This window comes from Sceloporus undulatus, chromosome 1 (assembly GCF_019175285.1).
Source record: "Sceloporus undulatus isolate JIND9_A2432 ecotype Alabama chromosome 1, SceUnd_v1.1, whole genome shotgun sequence".
NCBI classification, from domain to species: domain Eukaryota; kingdom Metazoa; phylum Chordata; class Lepidosauria; order Squamata; family Phrynosomatidae; genus Sceloporus; species Sceloporus undulatus.
Genome location: NC_056522.1, coordinates 186,836,918 through 186,854,833, shown reverse-complemented (window position 1 = coordinate 186,854,833; position 17,916 = coordinate 186,836,918). Strand labels below are relative to the sequence as shown.

The window sequence follows — 17,916 nt, the reverse complement described above, 5'->3', positions numbered from 1 at the left end:
CTACCCTCCGACTTTAAGAGAATTCTGGACTTCAGCTCCCAGAAGCCTCAGCCATGTTGGGCAATAGCCTGGGATTCTGGGAGCTGAAGTCCAAAAAAATTCCTTAAAGGGCACAGTTCGGAGGCCACTAATTGTTAATGTGTGAACGTAGCACTCACTCTTTTGTTCGCTGCCTCCGCGGCGGAGGGATATGTATAGAGGTGCTCCGCCTCTATATAAGCCCCAGCGTTAGGGCGCTGTGGCCTTTTCGGTCTCTGGCGGCGTGGCGGAGTTTTCTTTGTTTGAAGTGCTCTTCCTTGCTGACCCGCCTCCTCCGCCGCCATTATGGGCTTTGGGGACTTGAAATCTCCCGCTGGGCTCCATCTCCTGAACACCTTCTTGGCGGACAAGAGCTACATCGAGGGGTGAGCTGGCCTTGAGTGAGGAAGGTGGCCTTCACTGCTTTCAGCGCTGGACTTTGGGGGACCTGGGTTCGAATCCCGCAACACTGAGAGGTCACACTCTCTCAACCTAAATGAACCTTCCTATTAAAACCCCGTGATTAGGGCTGCAGGGAGGACATGTCCGGGAAAAGGAGGACCTCTGACCTCACCCTGTGAGAAGAAGGCGCCGCAAAATGGAGGAAAGGCACAAGTTAGAAATGGAGGACGTGGCCAAACAAGAGCCAACGAACCTTGATACAAACATAAGTGCAAGTGCTTGGCTTTTTTTGGTCATGCTCAAAATGGAGGACGTTACAAAATCAACTTGTCTAAATGTGTATGTAAGTCCATGTAAATCTCAGTCATGCTCAAAATGGAGGACGTTTTGGGATCTCCCTCCGGGTGGACAGAAGGTGAATGGGAATGGAGGACACTTGGCCATGCTTTCCCCTTAGGGTTCACTATAAGTTGGAAACTTATTGGTTGTGAAAGAGACAGAGCCAGGGGTCCTCCTTTCTCCAGGACCTGTCCTCCATTTCTGCCTTCTGCCCAAGAGGAGTTCCAAAATGTCCTCCATTTTTTCTTGAAGGTCCACCATTTTACAGTGCCTTGTCCTCCTTTGAGGTTATGGCATCTGGTGCACAGAGCAGTGCAAGGTGATGGATGAGTTCATAGACTGGTGATTTGCACCAAGGACCTCCCAGTTAGTTAGCCTTCCTTGTTTGAAACGCTTGGGGCCGGAAGGATTACTTTGGGCCTGAACAGACAGGCCAAAATAAAGGTCACTTCAGGTCACTTTGGAGGTATGTTGTTTAAAAGACACATACATCTTAAGAGGCCAGAAGCTGCACCAGAGCTGCCCTCCAGTCCTTAGGACTGGAGCATGGTTTTGGCGTGACTCCTGACCTCTTAGGGCACTTGCAGCATTTAAACAGCATACCTCCAAAGTGACCTGAAGCAGCTTTATTTTGGCCTGTCTGTTTGGGCCCATAGTTGGAATACAGTGGACCCTTGCCTTACGCGGGGGATCTGTTCATTTGAATAGCACTTGTGCACACAAGGCGCAATGGGAGCACGCCCCATTCATTTGAATGGGACGCACTACCCCTAGCACCTGCGCGCTCCCCGCGGCGTCATATTTGTTCAGAGGAGGTTTGCCATAGCTATCCTCTTGAGACTGAGAGATTGTGACTTGCCCAAGGCCTCCCAGTGGGTTTATACATCCGAACTAGGATCTGAACCCTGGCCTCCCAGTGTCTCCTAGTCCAGCACTCAAAGCACTCCACCATACTGTCTCCCATTAACCACCTGTGATGACTGGGGCCCTCCAGTCATCTGGGAACTTCTCCTGAACTATAAGCAAAGGTGTGTCGCTGGGCAAATAACACTCCTTCGTTGTTGAAATATGGAAGAGATGCGGACGGGGGGGGGGGGGAGACTGCCTGATGAGTTCGTAGACTGGGATAATTTGTACCAGGGATCTCCTAAATAGGTTAAGTCTCCCTTATCTGAAATACTTGGGACCAGTTATGTTATTTTGGAATACTTGTACACTCGTACTTCTATATTCACTGGGGTAGGGGCACAGTACCCCCATACAGTGGTGCCTCGGGTTACGAAATTAATTCGTTCCGCGGCCGCTTTCGTAACCCGAAAAGCCTTCATAAGCCGAATTGCCATAGGCGCTAATGGGGAAAAGCCGCGATTCCGTGCGAAAAAGCCGAAAAAAGCACCAAAAGTTTTTTCGTAACCCGAAAAAACATTCGTAACCCGGAACAATGATTCCCTATGGGATTTTTTCGTATCCCGAAAATTTCGTAACCTGGGTATTTCGTATCCCGAGGTACCACTGTAAATGGAAAAACCGCAAAGGACAAAAACACTTTTAACCTGAGGGAACACCTCTAGGAATCTCTAGGTGCTCCAGTGCAACTCTGTGGTCAACATCCGACAGACACTGACCATAGAATTGGGTTGGAGAAGCTACAAAGGCCCAGCAGAGTGTTCTCTCTAGGAATCTCTATGTCCTTCAGTGCGGCTTTTGGTTAAAATTGACCATAGAACTGCACTGGAAGACCTAGATATTCCTAAAGATGATGTATTAATAAGATCCATGAAGCTGCAAAAGTCAAAGCTGTGAATGTGGAGGGACAAGTGTATTTGGATATATTAATGAGATATCTTGGAAACAGGACTAAGTCTAAACACAAAATACATTAATGCTTCATACACCCAAAGCCCAGAGATAACTTTACACAGTAACTTTAATAATTATGCAAATGGAACAATTGTGTACATTGAACCATCAGATTGTTACAGAGTGCAGTCAGTCCTTCTTATACACGGATTTTTTATACACGGATTCAAGCATACACGGTTTGAAAATGTTCCAAAAAAGTATACATTTACCTTGATTTTCCATTTTTTATAAGGGACACCATTTTGCTATGTCATTATACTTAATGGGACTTGAGCATACATGGATTTTGTTATACACGGGGGATCTTGGAACCAAACACCAGCGTATAACAAGGAGCCACTGTACTTGTGGCAAGCATTTAAGGGAGACTTATGGTTGGCTTGCTCAAAGACCCAAAGCTAGCGAAGCATAATTTAACCTGTGATTTGAAGTCGAAGGCTTTCATGGCCGGCATCCATAGTTTTTTGTGGGTTTTTCGGGCTGTGTGGCCATATTCTAGAAGAGTTTCTTCCTGACGTTTCACCAGCATCTGTGCCTGACATCTTCAGAGAATGTGAAGATGCCAGCCACAGATGCTGGCGAAACATCAGGAAGAAATTCTTCTAGAACATGGCCACACAGCCCGAAAAACCCACAGAAAACTATTCATGAGGGCTCTTTTTTCCCCCGACTCAGTACAAAAGCCCTGCCTTGTTGCAAATTTGAATAGCTTTATGGTGTTTGTGCTGTTTACATATTAATTAAAACAAAATGGCTATGCGGTTATTTAGACTGTCATCACATTGTATCACATTCCAAGAACAATAATATTGTCCACAGTGTGCATCCTCAAATTTTTGAGGAATGTAGGCAAAAGCTTGAAAAGTATCTTGCATTTATAGTTTTTCCACTTTCACAGGGAATCTGTGCTGCTAGGCCCTGCAAAAATTGGGGGCTGACAGTATAAAAGTAATTTAAGTGAATGTGTGTTGTTGTAGGTATGTCCCATCCCAGGCAGATGTTGCAGTGTTTGAAGCAGTTGGAGCTCCCCCTCCTGCAGAGCTGTTCCATGCCCTCCGGTGGTACAACCACATTAAGTCCTATGAAAAACAAAAGGCAAGGTAGGACTAATTTGGTGGTGTGGTTAATTTTGTTCGAATTTCTGTTTTCTGTTTATTATCTCTGTTCCAAACAAAAAAGTCACACAATCGTGGGATGTTAACTATTTTAAATATTTGTTGGCCTGGATAGTATTATAGCAGTATCAACAGTGGCTGAGCAAAAAAAATTCCCATTTTGTAAAACGTGTTGGTTCATAAGATTAGTTAGCGACATACACACAATACCAAACAACCTAGTTCCATATGATATACATGAAAGAAAGCACATGATACACATTTGCCATGTATGCACATTTATTGTGTGTGGGCGTGAAAATTTAAAACAAGAAGCACAGGTAATCCAGACATTTCTAATCAGATAATTTATTTTTAGATGGTCTGGTAAGTATTTAGCATCTTGTAAATACACTCCAAAGATAGATCCTGCAAAAACATTGTAGTAGCCTGCTGTGAGCTGGTAGAAGAGCAGGCCTCTGTATGAAGCAACAAGTGGATGATGGGCCTTTTCTCCCTGGGCCTGCCTTGTTGTTTCTGTGTGACACAGGGAAAGGACCAGCCACTCAATCAGTCTGGTTTCAGTCACAAAACCTGATCACTTATCCTCTTTTTCAAATGTTTCTGATAAGCTTCCATGTAGTCATTTCTCTTTAGAGTGTTTCAGAAGATAACTAGATACTACATGTTAAAACTAAGGTGCATTAATTTTTTGGCTGTCAGGCTTACCTGTAGATGCAATTGTGAAAATCAATTATAGTCATTTCTAATTGTAAAATATTTCTGTTTTTGAGAACTGAAATTGTTAAATCAGGTAGTTCACATATAGTGGTTCCCTATCTGTACTTCCATTGTAAAGCTAGATCCTTTTTGTGTGCACAAAAACTAAGCTGAAAGTTCACCTTATGTTGCATATAAATTAGGTAGCATTTTATAATTAATTCATTATATGTTGTGGTCTTGTCTATACCTTGAAGCACCAGGTGGAGCTCTTCCTATGTTTTAGAAATGTTTTGTACCTCTCTTATTTGAATGTAAAAGTTTCTATCAGTACACTAGAGTTTGTTTTCCATCTGCCTTGGTCCAGGCCTCGGTGGTAGAGAAGAACTGCTGGCCCTCATCCCCTTCCCCTCCACCACTCCCTTCTCCTTTTGTGTCGTGTCTTTTTAGATTGTAAGCCTGAGGGCAGGGAACCGCCTAATTAAAAGATTGTATGTACAGCGCTGTGTAAATTTACAGCGCTTTATAAATAAAGGTTAATAATCATAATAATAATAATAAGTTTCTAAGCAAACTCCAGACCTGTGACAACATATTCTGTCTTATTCCGTTGTTGAGATTAATGGGTTGTTAGTTCTTCATAAAGATTTTAAGACCTAGCAAGTTCAAGAGATTCAAGCTGGCTGTGCATTCTTAGTTATGTTTAGGGTTGCTGCCTAGGCCTGTGTTCCTAGCCTTTCCTTGGATCACAGACTGCTATAAAAATGTAATTAATCCAATGGACGTTTTCCCCTTGTACGCAGTTGTCAAAGTACCAGGAAGGAAATTGAAGAAGAATTGGACCCTGTTTGTGGCTCTCCTCAAGCAAATGCATGGACATCTCAGATTCCATGGGCCAAGAATCCCTAGTACAAAGGATCCCTTGCTTGCAAATGGTGGTTTAATAGTGTTGGGCAGGGGCAATCTCTGGTCCTCCCTAAGTTGTGAAAACCTGGGACCAGTCATTCTCTCAGCCTGGCCTACTTGAGAGTGTTACTGAGGGGCAAGTGAGGAGGAGGAGAGCCATGTATACCAGTTTAAGCCTATTGGAGGAAGTCGAGATATGTTAATATAGTCCAGGTGACTCTCTAATTCTCCATACATACCGGAAGCTTGCATATTGTCCTCCCATCTATACATTTGAGATGGATTGTAATCAATAGAAGCTCATGCAACAATGTTCATTTTTATAAGATCCTTCATTTCTCTCCTTCCCCTCCCCTCTTTATAACAATTCATAATGTGTAGAGTCTGAGGCTAAAACCCTGAGAATTTCAGATTCCAACCCCACTCATGTGAAGCTTACTGGGCAAGGCTGTCTGTCAGTCCAACGGGCCTCACAAGGCTCATGTAATGATAAAACAGGAAGAAATGTGCATTATCTTGAGCTTCCTGGGAGTAAATGCAGGATTCAAATGCAATAAATAAACATTATGACAGACCAGAGAATGGCAAGCCTGATTTCAGGCCAATTTTTAAAATTTCGAGAACCAGGCGAGTGTGCCTTTAAATTTGGGGAACAAGCAGAAAGTAATCTGAAACTCCACTCCACTCCACACTTTATTCCCCTCTTGTTCCTCTTTAAATGTGTGCCTTGTCCCTAGTGTTTAGGCATATGAGATGTAGCAGTGAGCATGCCTGGCAGCAGGTGCCTTTGCAACTGGCATCTGGTGTCTTTCCTCTGAAATGTCAGCATAGTTAAGTGGCATCTATTGTTAATTGCCTGGCAAAACTGAGATTTTTCTTTTGCAATTTAGTTATGGAGTGTATATATGATTAGTAGGAAGGCCGTATAAATAATGTAGTGCTGTCTTTTCTCTATAGTTTGCCTGGAGTGAAGAAGGCTTTGGGGAAATATGGTCCTGCAGATGTTGAAGACACAACAGGTGCCGGTGGAGACAGCAAAGACGATGATGATATTGATCTCTTTGGCTCTGATGAAGAGGAGGTACTGAAAATCCACTTCCTGTTAACTTTTGGTTGCAGGGATTATGCAAATAGGAACATGAGTTTAATTGGATGGTAGTGGCCTACCCCATCTTGAAATGGGATTGCTTGAAGAGACAATATTTTTAATAATGGGTTTCAAGATCAGCCTGTGCTTTCTTCAAAACATTTCGCTGATGACATGATGAACAAAACCAAATCACCATCTTTCGGCTGAAGTCATGATGATTTGTTTTTTTCTGAAAGATCTAGTTGCAGTCAATCACTATATGGAAACAGTTGTTTTACATCGTTTTAATGTGATCTATCTTTTCCTACAGGAAAGTGAAGAAGCAAAAAGATTAAGGGAAGAGCGACTTGCTCAGTATGAATCAAAGAAAGCCAAAAGTATGTTAATCTGCCCTTGGGTAGTCTGAATTTACTTACTACAATACTTACTACATTATAAATCAAATTTCCTGTACACATTACTGCTGTATGAAAGACTGCTTCTGCTAGTGTAGTTCAGAATTGTCCTCTGCATTCCTAAGTGTCTTAATAAATCTGAAGTTAAATTGCAGTTTTGACCAGCACTTTGTACTGGCAGTGGTATGAAAGCTGTAGGAGATACTGCTTATAAACTAATCCTGTACTTGCTGATAATGGTGAAATAATGACTTCTGATTGTAACTAATACAGGATTCCACAGTTACTGGTCTGCAGCTGTTCAGTATTGTAGCAGTTGCAGTATTCCACCTGTGGGAAATTAGCAGTTACACTGTATGATGCTCCTCTCAAATAGAGGGGAGATAATTCGAGTGTACCAGACAAGACCATTGCTTGCATTTCTGTCTTTTAATGGAGAGATTGAGAATTTAAGACAAATTTGTAGTTAAGGAGTACTTAAACATTTGTTCTGCTGGGTTAACTGTTATTGCCCTGAAAACTTTAATATGATTTGTATTTAGATGTTTTTCTTGGAATCCATATGGAAACTGGCATCAGTACATTTTCATTGGATTCCTAGTTTGATTGAGATAATCTACTTTGCTATTTTTAATGAGCTATTCTTTGGTTTCTATAGAACCAGCACTAGTTGCCAAGTCGTCCATTTTGTTGGATGTGAAGCCATGGGATGATGAGACGGACATGGCCAAACTGGAAGAGTGTGTTAGAAGCATCCAAGCTGATGGCTTGGTTTGGGGATCCTGTAAGTATTGGACTGATGTTGGAAAAAAAATCATAGCTTAATTGACAGCACAAGTTATTTTTAAACTGAAGTCTCACAATCTTGGTACATTCACAATGCAAGATTAAAACAGTTTGAAACCATTTTAACTCCTACAGAATCCTAGGGTTTGTAGTTTGGTGAGGTATTGAGCCTGGTCTGTCATAGAGCTCTGGTGGCTCACCAAACTACATTCTTTGGGACTCTGTAGGATAGAGTTATAGCAGTTAAAATGGTGTCAAACTGCTTTGATGCTGCAGTATGACTACACTCTTGGTGGAGACATTTTTTCCCAGTAACACGGTGGTTCTTATTGAGAAGCCATTGACAGCATTTGTGGATAGAAAAAAATCACTAAGGCCTAAAACAGACGACCCTAAAGGGGTGATGTTATGTTAGGGATGATGGGAGTTGCAGCTCTTCTCCTGGCTTTCACTCTCACCCCCCTGGTCAGCGGAAGAACAACCAGTTTGACCAATAGCTCTGAGAATTGGCTGAAGATGTCTTCCAATCTTCTCTGGAGTCTGCTGGTTCTTGTTCAGCTCTCAAGACACCAGTCAACACAGTAGTCTTCTTAAAAAGATCTACTTTTATTCTAATATATACACTATGCACAAAACAATTCACTACTCACAAAACTCACACTACTATACTCCTCAATACCCACAAAAAGTATTGTCATACATTATTGCTTATATAGACATTTGTCTCTCTATTCATTATACAGTTGCCACCTCCTGGGCGTGTACATACATTATGATTGACATACCATACTTGGCTCAATCTAGACCTCACATTGCATCATACATTACTGTCCACTCAATGACTTTCAGGTGATGTCAATTTGCACCTTTTCACTTTGTCATTGCCTCATATGTCCTTGGCTTTCAGGACCTTCTAATTACATTACTTACAACACCTGTGTGACAATTCAATAACTTTTGCTGTGTCATATTACTTTCAAATACATTCATATACATATTATATTTCTTGTGACTATATATCCCATGTGGCTTTTTTCTGACAATCCCCTCCGAAATAGAATATTGTATGTGAATTATATTGTCATTCCAATCAACTGAGACAATCTCTCGTGTTTTTCAACTGTCAAAACCTCCTCTTTGTGCACCAGGTTAGGGCTGGTGCCCTAATCTAACGGCAACTGCACACCATGGCCACGATCTGGCCTTTTTGAGTCAGGGAAAGGGCACCCCTTTCGCCACTGCCGTGACTCCTGCACTGTCTGGTTGCTGAGTTGCAGGAGCATTCCCATGCTGTCCTCAGTGTGGTCGGGCAAGCGGATTGAGGCTGGTTTGGAGGTGGAGTTGTGGCGTGCAGTCACCTTGCCATCCCCAAGCCAGCTCTTCTTGCCGGTCTGTTTTTGCCCCTAAGTTCCTTTCTAAGACAGTTAAAATTTTCAAATGCCTGTAGGGAGAAGGTAGATACTCGTCTGCAGCACATTAGAAATAATTTACAAAGATTTTAAGAATAAAAACTAGTCTGCTGCGTCTTAGACAAAATAATTCTATCCTTTCTATCTTCCCCATGACAGTATAAGAGAGTGGGTTCCCTTTCAAAAGTTTTCCTTGATAAGATCTCCTCTGTTATGCTCCATTGAGGGAAAATTAAGACATGCACAACTTTTCATACCTACAATAGAGATGAACACAGAAGTAGATCTGTTTAATGCATGTTTCTGACCCCACCAGAAGGCATGATTCCAGCCAAGCTTGTAGTGGGGGCAGAATTTTCACCCACCCTTAATGGGTATCATTTTACAAAAATATGGAAAGAGCTGTCAGTTCTAATAGTTCTTCTGATTTCTTTCAAGCCAAACTGGTTCCAGTTGGTTATGGAATCAAGAAGCTTCAGATTCAGTGTGTGGTTGAAGATGACAAAGTTGGAACTGATATGTTGGAAGAGAAGATCACTGCTTTTGAAGATTATGTACAATCAATGGACGTAGCTGCTTTCAACAAAATTTAAATCTTCATAACATCAGAAATAAAATGACTGCAATGTTCAAGCCTCTTAATGTTTCTTATTTCATAAGCTGCTATTTAAAAAGCTGTTACTGTACTAATTTTCAAAGAGGTGGGTGCTCTCTTCTGTGAAACTAGTTCTTAACAAATAGGGTATATTAATAGGAAAGTGCTCTAGTTCTTAACAAATAGGGTATGTTAATAGGAAAGTGCTTGATTTCACTGGTAAAAGAATATTCCATTACATCCTAACCCACCTCCTCATAAGCTGACAGTGAATGAATTCAATTCCCCACAAGCTGATAGTAAAGCAATTCCCAGAGTTCTCTGGATAGGAACCTACTCTTCCACCCACAGTAGTCATTGCAGAGCCTGAAACGGCAGTCCCAAATCAGCTTAGATTTGAAAGAGCATTCTTCAGTCTCCGACATAAAGTGTGAAGTCCCTGGGAGAAGAGATTTGTCACACACAGCTTTTGGCAGGAAAGAGGCCACTGGATTGGGCTCATCTTTTGTGACAGCTGATGTATGAATTTTCTTCCTCACTGGAATTGCATGGAAGGAGATCCTCATGATTGGCAGAGTGTGGGGAGTCCCTCTTTTCACACAGGACTTTGAATCTAGTGGAGGAGCCATCATTTTCTTACTTCACTTTGGATACCTTTGTTAATAATGCATTTGCAACTGTTGTGTTGGAAACACAATATATTTTGAAAGTCGTTAAATCATTGCATAGCCTATGAGCTACCTAATGAGAGAGAACTAATGAGAAGCAGCTTAGCTTGCTACTAGGTTGAAATGCTTTCTCCTTGATATGAATGTTGAAAACAGTGCAGGATGATGAGTTGTGTTAGAATTCAGGAAATCCAAACACATCAACTCCTACATCCACTTAAATTTGAATAAAGTAGAATACTGCCTGCCTGTTTCAGGGGTATTGAAACATGATGGATTCAAGGGACTACCATGATTTGGCAAGAAACTACATACCCTGATAAGTACAATAGAACCAAGAGAGAGGAACACATTTAATTCTTTTAGCAAGTGATGAGATCTTATTTTCCATAGAAAATCCAAGGCTTTGTATATACTGTACAGAAGAAACTTATCTTCAGTCATTTCCACAAATGCAGCAAAAATTATATTGGTGGATGTTTGGGTAAGATGTTCCTTTTGAACTCAAATATTCAGGGAAGTACTTTGTAAAGTAGACTAAAAAGGAGGTTTGCCATTACCTTCCTTTTAGCATGATTTGCCAGTGGGACTCAATGACAGAGGAGATTTCAGCCCTGGTCTCTTGTAGTCATAATCCAACAAGTTAAACCATGATACCACCACGTTGGCCTTGCACACTTCTGAAGTTCAGCACTGTACTCAGAATACGAGTTGGAAGAGACCACAAGGGCCATCCAGTCCAACCCCTTGCTTTGCAGCAGGAACTCTCAATCAAAGCATTCCCAACAAATGGCCATCCAGCCTCTGTTTAAAGACCTCCAAGGAGGGAGACTCCATCACAGCCCTGACTGTCAGGAAGTTCCTCCTAATGTTGAGGTGGAATCTCTTTTCCTGTAGCTTGCATCCATTGTTTTGGATCCTAGTCATTGGAGCAACAGAAAACTGACATCCCTTCAAATATAGTTGGATTTTGGTAAGGGCAGGGAATGAGTAGAGCAATATGAGAACAGCTTCATCAGAGGGTAGATGGGAGGACTAGATTTTTAAGATACAGGTTGAGCATCCTTAACCCAAAAATCTGAAAACTAAAATTTCTGCCGTCTGCTTACTTCTTCCTTCAAAGTGACATCTGCAGTACTCCTGCTTGTTTCTCTCAGATCCTCATCCTTGCATCTCATATAGAACACAAGTACCAAAGAAGTAAGGCTGGTGAGAGACAAAGATGTGAAATGGTGGGAGGTTGGATTTATATGAGCACTACACTTGGGTTCCTGCCATTTCACAGATCTTTAGTCATTCTCCAGCCCTGCCCATCTCTTTCTAGCCTTGCAGACACAGTACATACTGCACTACTTGTGTATTCTGCATATGCACATACTTATTCCAAAATATGAAACACATTTCGTCCCAAGCATTTTGGATAAGGGGTACTCAGTCTGTAGCTGCCTCTTATAAAACGGCCAAAAGGGAGAGGACACTAATTGTATCATTTCTTCTCACATAATTGGGTTCTTTAAATCTTTTGCAGCAAATTGGACCATGGGGAAGGAGGAGTTGACTATCATTGTTCTCATCTGAACTGTGCCCCAAAACATTTTTGTCCTCTAAGAATGAAGCTTGTTTGGACACCTATGGAAGCCTTTCTCCTGGGGCCAAGCAGCTATGAATAATCGCCATAGTTGGAGCCAACATCCTGATCCATTTAATTTCCTTACTCCATGACTATTTAAACCCACTCACACAAGGGTTAAAGCCATGTCTAGCTTAGCCCAGGATGTTATTGCAAGGTCAGACCTAGGGTAACTAGCCTTTGCATGAGAATGTGTGGATCCTAAGCTGGACAACAACATTTACGTAGGTAGATGGGAAGTGTAAGAATGTACATACATGTTCGTCTACCCTGTGTCCATGTATCCATCTTGCATTAAAGGAGATTCCAAATTAAATCTGTTCTTTGCGGAGAATCAAGTTTGCTGTTAACGTCTTTCCCCACTGTCTATTTTTAAATAGCTATTAACTGAATGGGGCTAAAAGAAACCCTAGGTAAATACATTCACAGAGGGGTTTTTTCCCCCAAAAGAATAATCAGTAGTAATAACACATCATTGTGTGGTCAAGACTCAGGCTTTACAACCTTTTGCTTGTTCAAATTTCTAGCTTTGAAAAGATAACTTAAACCCCATTGTCTCCCTGAGGCAGAGATAATCTGTTGTCTCTATTTGATGCAGGGCAGAAGGGCTGGGTGTTGCAACCGTGTTATCTTGAGATCATGTCATGGTCCCTGTTTAGTTCTGTCACAAATATGACTACCTGGTTATCTGGGACATCTTTGCTTTAAATGGAAAAAGCTGTGTAATCTGCAAGAGTTGTAATGTTTGTATTGCCTAATCGTCTTGTCAGTTCACAGTCAGTGCCAAATTAGTAAAACCTTGCTTGTTTCTAGCCTTCAGCCATTTTGAAAACAAGGTACATGGTCATCACTAGGTATATCCTATGTAGAGTTCATACTTTTTGCCCCTAAACCTCAAGTCTATACATGTGCTTCTTGCGTCAGCTAAAACACTGCAAAAATGAACACATCTCAAATGTATTTTGTATCTGTATCTTGTATTTCAGTCTAGGAAACCTTGGAACCCTCAGAAATTTAAATTCTCTAGGTTGTCCTAGACACATGTGGATGCCTGAAGGAATGAAAAGAAGCATACGGATTGCAAAGGATGAGTTTAAATGCTTCTTTGTGGTGTTTGTGTCTTTAAAAAGACTCAGTTCAAAATAAAAAGACAGTGCATTGGGAGACAGGTTATAACCTCGGATTGAGTCTGCTATATGTGGGTTTTCTCTTTACTTCATGGGAGCCATTGAAATTTAATTCCCTGCCTACTGATTGTAATGTGGGACTCTGTGCAACCATCCACTGCACATGTAGACTGTGGCACCTGGTAGTTTCAGTGTTTTTGGAGGGCAATCGATGCAAGGTTTGTTTTCAGCTTTAGTGGAACTGTCAAGAGATGTTGGTCTCTATCCCCCAAAGGTCTCAGCACCTTGGATAGCTCTCTTCAGCTAAACCTGGAGATTTACCACCCAGTTGGCATACTACTACTACTACTACTACTAATTTATATCACACCCCTCTACAAAATGCAATCGGGGCAGCTTACAAAGATTAAAAAATATACAATCCAAAACCCTCAACCCCCTCCTTTAAAATACTATTAAACAATGTAAGAATTAAGATATACACTAATACAATAAACAATAGACCGTGAAGGTGAGGTTGATCTGATCAAAATGACCTCAATAATTATTGGAATTAATGGTTGCCACTGGGCATGTAATAAGTGTGAATTAGACTGTAATGACAAAAAAGTTGGGTGCAGCAGCACCTGCAACATTTTTGCTTTGAATTTCTGTCAGTAGTCAGTAATTTACATTGCTATTTAGTTAAGTGTGGCACAGTGCTTTGAGTGTTGGACTACTACTCTGGAGACCAAGGTGTGATTTCCCCCGCATGGCCACAAAGCCCATTGGTTGACCTTGAGCAAGTCACACTCTCTCAGCCTCGGGGTGAGGCAATGGCAAACCTCTGAACAAATCTTGCCAAGAAAACCCTATGACAGGGTCAGCTTAAGGTTGCAATAAGTCAGAAATGACATGATGGCACACAGCACACATATACTTAGCAACTGCTCCTGGCCTGACTCCACCAGTTGTTGTTTGTTGTTGTGTGCCTCCAATTCATTTCCAAGTAGGTCTCCATGGCCAAGCCAGGATTCAGATCAGGTCCCCAGAATGGTAGTCCAATACTCAGCGCACCACAAAACCTGACAGAAATGTCATTCACCCATGCCCTGAACTCCAGCAGAATGAGTCTCCTCTCCATACTGCTGATGGCCAGTAAATTCGGTTGGGGAGAGCCAGAATTGTGACAGTAGTGTCACAGTTGTGACTGCGTAGCAATCATGAATACAAAATGGTTACAGAGGAATCATTCTAGACAACTGTTTTGTATTTCAGACACCATTGCCTTGATCATAACTCCCCCTCACCTGCTTTACTGGACATCAGGAGGTCTATTCTGCCAGCAATTAGACCATGGGTGAATGATGTTTCCTTGAAGTTTGGGGAGTCAGGCCAAGAGAGGTTATTTAGTTTAATTAGCAGATGTAGAAAATAGGCTATTCTTTTTAAATTTAGTCTCTCCATGATGTCAAGCGGAGAGGAGAGTGCAGCAAAATGAATGTGCTCTCAATCTCTCTCTCTCTCTCCTGTATAACTTGGGTATTTTATTCCTAACATCTCTCATTTTGCCTCTTCTGGCTCCTCATCCAAGTAAAAGACATGAAACGCACTTGCTGTTGTGGTAGCGTGGTTAAAATTCAGAATTCAGCTTATGTTCAGGAGTTGAAAATTATAGTCCTGAAATGAACTGAGGGCAAAGTTTGTCAGGATGAAAGATTCAGGTCATGTCAAATTCTCTGCTTTGGAAATGGCTCCAGATTTTAAGTTGCCAGCCCAAATACAAGGAAGTACTGCATAAACAGTTTAAGGACAGTGAAACAAACCATATAGATAAGGGTTTGATTGATGGGTACCATGAGAGATAGAGAGGTATGTTATGTCTAATATTTGAATATCCAGTGAATATACAGGGGTGTAAATGTTTAACTGAATGTAACCAATGAAAATGTGATCTGTAGTTCCCTTTGTTCAAAATACTATAAAAACTTGGTTCATTTTAGAATCGTGGTCCCAGAATTTGGAATATGAAGTTGCTCTGGGAACAATGCTGCAGCTGAAAAGAATCATGTTTCCTTTCCAGTTGAGCTCCTTGGTCTCCTTGCTGATTTCTGGTTAAAATTCTGGTTTTTAAATAATAATCCATGACACTGTGAGGCAACTGTCACTGAGAAACCTAGACAAAAACCAAACACTTTATCTTCTCAATTCTCCTTTTTATCCCCCCCCCCCCCCAAAAATGTCTCCTTAGAATTATTGCCTGACCTGCTCTTGTGATATATAACACTACTTTCTGGGTTTGCCTTTGGAGGTGTTAACTAAGACTTCATGTTATATTTGTATTTTGCCTTCCCTGGGAGAGATGGGGATCCTTTTTATTTCAGATGTGTGTGCTGCAAAAAGCAAGACGAGTGTCTTTTTATTTGGGATATGAGGAACTGCTGCTCCTCACCCTTGCTCTTCCAACTCAGAGAAGGGTCTGAGCAAGGCACATGGTTCTAGAGCTGAAGCTCAGCAGATAGAGGCCTGAGCAATGCTCAGTTCAGAAAAAGGAAAAGTCAATTTCCAACCACAGTGGCTAAGGTCACTGGTTCATCCAGGTTTGATTGGTCACTGGTTCGTCCAGGTTTGACCATATAACACCTATCCTAAAATCTCTTAGCTTCTGGGCGCAATACAAAGTGTTGGTTATTACCTTTAAAGCCCTACATGCCTTGGGCCTGAGTTACTTGAGGAAAAGCCTTTCTCTACACAATCCACCCAGCACTCTCAGAATAACTGGGAAGAATGTGTTACAACATCAACCAACTAGGTTCATGTCAACTTCTCAGAGAGCCTTCATAGCAGCTGCTCCGAAATTGTGGAACGGTCTTCCAGAAGAGATCCATCTTGTTACCTCCTTGGAGGCATTTAAGAAGGCACTTAAGACGGATCTCTTCTGGTGAGCTTACTCTCCTGACCTTATGTAAGAGACACCTTCAGAACATGTTATGAATCTACTGCATTACCACTTGACAATGAGTTAGCTTTTAAGATTAACTGTATTTTTATTGATGTATTTTAATATGTATTTTATTATTGATGTATGTGTTTTAGCAGACTGTAATCCTGCTTCGATCCATCTGGGAGAGGCGGGAAAATATACATAAAATTATTATTATTAATAATATTAATATTATTAAGCCAATTTGAGAGAAATAGTCCAAAAGTGAAACTTTCCAAGCTCTGCTGCGGAACTGTAACCTGAATCCAATTAGAATTCCCAATTTGTGTAGGTCCACAGAATCGATGGGGATCTTGCAAGTCAACATTTATGTAAGTTCTGTTTATTCAGTGGATCTACTCTGGTTTGGACTAACAATTAGATTTAAGCCTCTGTGTGTGTGTGTGCGCACATGAATATGAATCAGTTAAAGAGCAGGAAATTAGAAGTCCTTGGTTTTTAAAAGTGCAGTACGTTGCATTCTGTCCTTTGAAAATTTTAATTGGAAATTCATAATACCCAGCAAGGCTGAAGTGCTGCACACATTGGCTATCATGAGTAAAGAGGCAGAACTGCTTGCTTTGGTTTTTGGTGTTAATGATCTGCATGCCGCTGCAAAACCTCTCAGGTTTTTGTTTTGTTTTTTTAAGTAATGTGAAGAAGTGAAAATGTCTTCCTCAGAAAAGGTGCTGAGTGGAGACAAATAAAAGAGCAGGTGCAAGGCGTCTGCTTCAGCAGTTTCTTTTTCTCAGGCATCAGTAAACACTTTCTCAAGCACCGGCTAGGGAGAAATGAGAAGAAATATTCTAGCCATCTGTTAAAAAGCCCTCTTGCATAAGCTTTGTGGATCCGTATAGCAGAAAGGCATAAAACAAGTGGCCTTGTGGAAATGCCAACAATTACTTTCAGGCTTCTTGCCAAAAGTGTCAGAAATCTTCATATTAGAACAGTGATTTGTAAGGGGGAAATTGGCAAAACAAGAAGCTGAGTGAACGTTTCAGCAGAGATGGGGAACATGTGGTTGTCCACATCATGGATCCACTTGGCCCGGCTAGCTGGAGCTGATAGGAGTTGCAGGCCAACATCTGAAACTCTGGTGGACCATGAACCAAACTGAAAAAAGTTATTCATTCTTTAATATAAATAAAAGACATATAAGAATTATGCAAGAATCTTTTGACCACAACTGGAACAGATTATGAAAATGGATCCTCCCTCTGTATTATCCTCATATTATAATAGCTGACCAGAGAAGATGATTAATTAAAAAATAAAAACAAGTAGAATATAATCATCCAAAGTGGCAGATGGCCTGGACATCAGAAATTTCATCCAAAAGAACATGCCAGAGAACTATCATGTCATTGTGGTTCTCAGCCTCTAGTCTTCCAGCTGTTTTTGGATTTCAGTTCCCCGTAGCCCTAGCCAGTATAGCCAGTGGTTAGGGATTTGGGGAGTTGGAAATCTAAAACATCTAGTAAGAAACAAAGGTTATGAACCTCAGTTCATTTTGGTTTGGGGCTTTGATGAACTATCTCACATTGTTAAACATTTTAATGAAGTTGGGGGCAAAGAGCATAATCCTGCCTTTCAAATTACCAGCAGTACTTTTTGTAATATGTTAGATGAATCCTAGTTAGTTAGGCGAACCAGTCCAACTCCCAAGATAATGTAATCTTTCTTTTCTCAGTTCTTAACACTAAGACTGGTGTGTGTGTGTGTGTCTTTTACAAAGCCAATGTTTTTTCAGGCACTAAAGCCAGTTGTTCTGTAGTCACTTCCAGCCCACACACTTGGGCAAAAACAAACTTGGATCCAACTATGCTATGTCATGACAATGCTTTTTACCAGTTTAAAATGTGGACAATCCATATAATATCTGTTTACCATATAATTTATGATATACTATTCA

The 17,916-nt window shown here is 41.2% G+C and overlaps 1 protein-coding gene and 2 non-coding genes across 3 annotated transcripts; all 3 read left to right on the top strand.

Annotated features, from left to right (window-relative positions):
• The first annotated feature begins 237 nt into the window (after window positions 1–237).
• On the top strand, window positions 238–9,652 carry EEF1B2 (eukaryotic translation elongation factor 1 beta 2). The gene is made up of 6 exons (XM_042478866.1): window positions 238–404; window positions 3,600–3,722; window positions 6,300–6,423; window positions 6,743–6,809; window positions 7,486–7,611; window positions 9,461–9,652. Exons 1-6 carry the CDS (start codon window positions 325–327, stop codon window positions 9,613–9,615), a joined length of 675 nt encoding a protein of 224 aa, XP_042334800.1. The 5' UTR covers window positions 238–324; the 3' UTR covers window positions 9,616–9,652.
• Window positions 6,596–6,673, top strand: LOC121920131. The gene has a single exon (XR_006101663.1). It is a non-coding gene; the product is annotated as a small nucleolar RNA SNORD51 (small nucleolar RNA).
• On the top strand, window positions 7,103–7,234 carry LOC121920143. Its single transcript, XR_006101674.1, has one exon. It is a non-coding gene; the product is annotated as a small nucleolar RNA SNORA41 (small nucleolar RNA).
• Window positions 9,653–17,916: the final 8,264 nt, after the last annotated feature.